The sequence below is a fragment of the Melanotaenia boesemani genome, chromosome 8 (genome assembly GCF_017639745.1).
Source record: "Melanotaenia boesemani isolate fMelBoe1 chromosome 8, fMelBoe1.pri, whole genome shotgun sequence".
NCBI lineage: Eukaryota > Metazoa > Chordata > Actinopteri > Atheriniformes > Melanotaeniidae > Melanotaenia > Melanotaenia boesemani.
The window spans coordinates 12,228,658-12,234,657 of record NC_055689.1 but is presented as its reverse complement, the minus strand read 5'-3'; the positions used below and the strand labels follow the sequence as shown (position 1 = coordinate 12,234,657).

Here is a 6,000-nt window from a genome sequence, read left to right as displayed (position 1 = left end):
TTTTTCCCAGTCAGCTGTGTCTAAAGTTTGGAGCGAGTACATAGAAAATGGGAAGCTGTGAAAGAGAAACATACAGGCTGCCAAGGAAGACTCCAAAACATCAGGAAAACAAACACGCAGAGAAAAGGGAAATGAGCAACAATAAAAAATTAAAAGCAAATGTGCAGAAACAAGAGTCAATGTTTTTGATCCAGCTGTAAGAAACCGACTGAAGAGAACGGGGCTGACGTTTAGAAAAGCCAAATGTAAACACCTAAACAGAAGAAATCGGGGTTACAGTGGACTGAAGACAAGTATTTGTGAATTAATGTTGAGTAAAGGACCAAAGAAGACGGCAGTCATCGCCTTAGGGTTAATGTTCAGGTGAATGAAATTTTGGACACTGATTCCATTAATGGGAAGAAGGATTCGTTTGGATGATGATTCATTTTGCTGCACAGCAAAAAGCATCTTCAGGAGCGCCATAACAGCTAAGATGTGTCCAGCAAACAGTCTGGATGCCATTCAGACCTAAAACTCTCCATCCTGCAGAGCTGAACTGTCAACTGCTATAGAAGAAAGTGGGAATCTGATTGATGTAGAATATTGTTTTTTCATCACTGAAGCCCATGCTACAAACAATTGAAGTCATCAGAAAAGTCAGAGGAAGTGCAAGAAAATACTGGTTGTCATTGTTTCTCTTTTTTCTTTTTTGCTTATTTTTTACGAGTTAAAAAAGCTGAATGAACAACATCCAAGAATGTTGATTCTCCAAGATGTGTGCTTTTTTTAATTTAAACTTGAAGGCTTACAGCAACAGCTAGGAAGCTCCCTAAATGTATTAAATTAAAGCTGAACTTGTAGAAGACTTGGCTTAAGATTAATAGATGTTTGCATGCAGGTTTGGATGGAAGAAATTTAATGATATATGATAACTTACTAAACTAAACCCACAGCTCCTCTGTGACTCGGCAGAAATTAAGACACAAGTTATCAGGGTTCATATAAAGTTGCTATTTATTTCATAGAGTATAAAGAACAGTAAAATATCACAAAGAACATGATTATACAATTGTGGATACTATATACGTAGCGATGGGGTGCATCATCATCTCTAGCTAACAGACTCCAGAAGCTGCCTCTCTTACACACACATTCAGGCATGAGGCAGGTTGAGTGAAAGGATTATCTCCTCAGATTTAAGTTTTTTTTTCTTTTTTCTTTTTTTTGTCTGTGTACTCCAACATTTCGTTATATGTGCAGAGCTGTGTCAGTGGTATTTTTCTAAAGAGATTAAGAAGGTAAATATGACTGCATTCCTGTTACAGTCAATATGTGACATTACAGACCTTTTATTTAGGTTTAGGTCTAATTATCACAATATTTGACTTTTGCAGAGAATATTGACTTAGGTGACTAATAAGTGGAATTGTACATAAGTGCATATGTTAGATGATCCAAATATATTATCTATACATGTTAGTCTGTACAGATATGAATCCGCTTAGCCCTAATAGCTACATTTCAGACATTTTTAATAAGATCTGAAGTAATGTCGGGGTTTGGGAGGGTTTGTTTGGTCCTCAACAAGGACAGACTGGTGAGGGTTTTATGATTTTTTTAGAATAAAGTCATACATACAAACTTCAACCATTCTGTGATTGGGCCATGGTGTGATTTAAGTTAAAGTATTTTTTTGCCAGTAGCTCTAAAGTGTAAAGATCTCAGACTCAGACGCTTGTCTGCTCCAACACTAATCAGGTCCAGAAAAACCCTGGAGCACATTTACAACAATGATTTTATTCAATTACGATGAGTTGGATTTTTGGAGGCGCTGCAGTCAGTCAGGCTCTGATCTTCAAAACATTCTCTGTTTTTACAATAAAGATAACTTTTAACTTGAGTACGATCGATGCCACTGAACAATAAAATGTATTATGATCAAATAAAACGGCCTTCTGTTGTACAAAGTCTGTCTTCAGTCGAATTCTTTGTAATAAAAAATGTTCAGATCTGATATTCTGTGTTTGTTGTGGTATATATTTGATGTATTTTTTATCCCTCCGTCTTATTGCATTCCTCCTCCAGCTCCACTTCCTCTGTCCAAGTGTTTGACTTTGTTCCTGTTCTCCTCGGCGTTCGGATCACGACAAGTGCACTCATCCTCGTTGCAGTCCGCCCCAAACTGGATGACCTGTTGGTAAAACAAACACACCGTTCAGCAATCACCCTCCTGTACCATCCAATGTGTAACCGGACTGAGAATTTTGCATCTTCTGATGTAAATACACAGATTGAATGCAATGGATAGATTTATGAAAATCAGGAGATGAAAGGAAACATTACATCAGGCAGAGTCACTGAGAGGGCTTCCCTGCAGAGTTGTTACATTTCAACTGTAGCAAAGAGCACCACTTTGAATGGCAAAAACACATAATAAAAAATACATTTGCTTAACCCGACCAAGCAGCATTGTGTTTGTGCTGAGAGGTGAGCACCTCTTAGTACTCGCTGTATTTCCTCAAAGTTTCAAAGACAGCCCCAATGGCCCTCTGGAGGCCGATAAAGCTCCAGTCAAATGCTTCAACGTGGCCTTTGAGCGCACAAGAAAGCCTTGTGGGTCTTCAGTGGGATGGAGAGGAGAGGAGGGAGGAACACACCGCCATGGAGGTGAACGGATGAACACATGTTAAGAATCAACAAGGAAAGGCTGCCAGCTCTTGTCTAGGAAGCGAGCCATCACCACAGGTTGCAAATTAAACTCTGGTGCCCCACGAAGCAGTCTGTTGGAAGAAATGTAAACATTCGCTCCCTGAGAAAAGGAGGCAGAGGAAGAAAATAAGGATGACGGCAAGCATGGCGGAGCTGGAGAAGCGGGAGGTGGCAGCCTTTGCTGCTGATTGCAGACGCTTTTGGAGAGGCTGATAGAGTAAAGGTTTCACTGAGGCCTCTTAACATGCTGTAGAAGGCCCAGTTTTGCCTAAAAACACCAGCATACCCAATGGCCCTTCCATTAAATGTTTCCCTAACAACTCTGTTTTGATTCATTGACGCCGGCTCAGAGCAAGCCAAAGGATATTCCACTCTGAAAGCCCTTCTGGAAGAGATTCATTCTGATTCATCCGCAAAAACAAAAGCCAAGTGTTTTAGGTGTTTTCGGAGTAGTTGCCTCCTGCTGTTTACTACAACACATTGACTAACAAAACCCATGTGACGAGAGCATTTCTAGGCAGAGCCACTCCCCTTCTTTTGTGTTTTGACTTCACAGATTTTAACTACATTGTCTCTTTGGCAGACTCATGGAAACATTTCGTTCGCAAAATCAAAGGGAGCATGTCTGCTTCCAAAGATGGCAAATCAAATCTGTCTTTTTGGTACTTTTCCCTTTTGAATCCCACTAAAAAATCTCTTCCAGGGATCAACAGGTATCAGTGGTGATTTAAATATCTTTAGGTGAGATATGTGAGTTATCCTGGCTGCATTATTCAGATGTTGTTAAAGATGCATTACTGAACTTTGGCAGATGTGTTCAGTGAGGCTTTTTCTAACAACAACTAATTTCGACATCCATCTTGTGGAGATCTTTGCAGACAATAAGTCAGTCCAATGTTGACTCTTATCTCTTGCTCTGTCCCTTTTTCTCCTTCTTTTCCTGCCTTTCTTCAATAATGTCCCGACGTGTATTTTTTTTTTTTTTTTTTTTGATGAATCAGCCGCAGTAAGTGTACAAAATGCCCCTTGTATTGATATCCAGTTGCTAGCATGTGACACGGTGCATAAAACTTAACTCAGCTATAAAGTGATGCAGCATCCTGGAAGAAAAAGTTGTGAGAAAGTTTATCAGCTTTGTGACTCTTCTGGGCAGCAACCTCTTTAAGAATGTGTTTAATGGGCTAAAATGACAATAAGAACACATACTTTTAAGTTAAGGAAGTTATAAACGATAGTGCTACTTTAATGCTTAAATTTATTTACTTACATAAAAAAAAGGAAAAAAATAAGGAAAAAAAATTAAACAAATTAATGATATAAAAATAAATAATAGTAAGTTAAATAAATAAATAGATTAATTATTTAGATAAAAAGAAAAAAATTAAAATAAAATCATGGCCAGAAGCAGCAAATTCGTGACACTAGACATTAAGGGGTTAAAACATCTTCTTTCTTTCACCGGCATTAGTTAAGCCACATAAAAACGGGTAGGCTCTGAAAACAAACTACCCCCCCTCCACTTATCCATCACTCTGCTGGAGCCGCGGTGGCAAGTCAGGATGCTGACTCTCACGCCGGTTTACTTCACTTCCTCAAAACGACTCCCGCTCACTGAGCTGTGGTTTTTACAGTGGCTGAGTAAACCGCAAGCCGTCAGACACCTCTCTGCTCCCACACTTATACCCTCCACCTCCCCCCCTTTCCTCTGTAAAAGAGCAGTTAGTGGCAGTCTGGCAGCTCATTTATTATGACGGCAGCTACACACTCGCTGAACTCCTTCTCCATTGAGGAAGGAGCTACGGGTGAGTCATGGCGTGCCGCGGACATGGAGGAGACAGCAGAGGGCTCGGCCAACTGTACGCCATAGGAGTTAATAGGCAGGGCCCCCTGAATGAGTGTCATGAATATGCGGCTGTACAGTAGCCAAATAGGGTATATTAGAGAGGGGGGGGGGGGGGGGGGGGCGCTTCCCAAATATCCACATGGCAGAGACATTCTCATGAAAGCACAGAAAAATAGGAAAAAAGATGTGTTTATTCAGGAGCAGTTGAGGGAATGAGTGGTCTGGTTTCCAGCACTGCCTGACCTGTGCGCACTCATTATTATTCATACCATTCCTCTTAGCCACCCAGTGTGTGCAGCAGTCATTTAGCGCAATTAGTCTTAAGTGATACATTTGCATGTGGAAGCGTGCACAAACCAGCTGTCGCCAGGGAGAGCATGTTAGGATGGATAAACACAGACATCCAACATATACCTCAAACTGATTAGGCCCAAAATAGAAATAGAGTGTTTCATTTAAAAGGCCTGCAACACACGGTGCAGGCACCAAAACCTGATTTATTTTATCCAAATGCCTATCCAAGAGCACTCTGTTGTCCATAACTTCTAGCTTCTGCAGCAGCGTAACAGCTTATTATGAGAGGTGAGGAAGTGTGTAGCAGCGCGGGGCGATGAAAACCTGCTTATTTACAATTTGAGTGGAAAAGCTGGAATGCACACGTCTCCTCTGTTGTTTTAAGCACAGACGAGGGAGACTAAATAGGCCCAGTCGCAAAGAGAGGAGAGAGGAAGGTAGCAGGGATTTAGGTTTGTTTGCTTAGCAGAAGTCTCCTGCATAGCAGCACAGTGTTCATGCCAAAACAGACTAATTCTCCTTCTGTAAACAGGAAGAATCTGACTTTGAATGCAGCTTCAGCCTCACAAGACATCACAACATGTCCTCAAACACTTTACCACATTTTTATAAGGTAGACTGAAATTGGAAGATTTGTTTGTTAGATATTAGTAAAACTCTGATGGAAAACAGATCTGATGAGCTACCAAAGTAAAGCGTTAATGTACCTTTTTTGTGGAGAGTGTAGACGGGCAGCAGTCTCCTCCATCATACTGGCAGTAGGCCCTGTTGTTGATGGTGTCACACCAGCCATCCCCTCCAAAAGGCTAGACACCAGTTGGAAAAAAAACAAAAAAAAAACAGTGTCACAGTTAGAGAAACGACTTCACAGAATTACAGCCTGGGAGGCCCAAAAAGGAACGAAGAAGAAAAAAAAAAAACATTTTCCCAGAAAACAGATTTTTATAAAGTTGCTCACATTGTCATAAAAGTAAGTTTGGAACAATGACTGTGAGATGAATGAAAACAAACGAATATTCCAAGTCTGGTCTAAGTTGCACAATCAGGGATACCAGAAAATCATTTGTGTGGCTGGTTATAAAACAACAGAGCTAATGAGACAGCAACATCTGCCCATTGCATGCGCTGACTGCAGATTCTGACAGTTGATAAACATTCAGTTTAATGACAAA

The 6,000-nt window shown here is 40.6% G+C and overlaps 1 protein-coding gene across 1 annotated transcript in view; it reads right to left on the bottom strand.

Annotated features, from left to right (window-relative positions):
* Positions 1–1,156: 1,156 nt before the first annotated feature.
* The window catches only part of pappa2 (pappalysin 2), an 80,237-nt gene continuing 75,393 nt past the window's right edge, over positions 1,157–6,000 (bottom strand). The window contains exons 26-27 of the mRNA XM_041991996.1: positions 5,536–5,634; positions 1,157–2,173 (exon numbers count right to left, since the gene is read on the bottom strand). Of these exons, the coding sequence (XP_041847930.1) occupies positions 2,048–2,173; positions 5,536–5,634 (225 nt within the window). The 3' untranslated portion in view covers positions 1,157–2,047. The remainder of the gene's footprint in view (positions 2,174–5,535; positions 5,635–6,000) is intronic.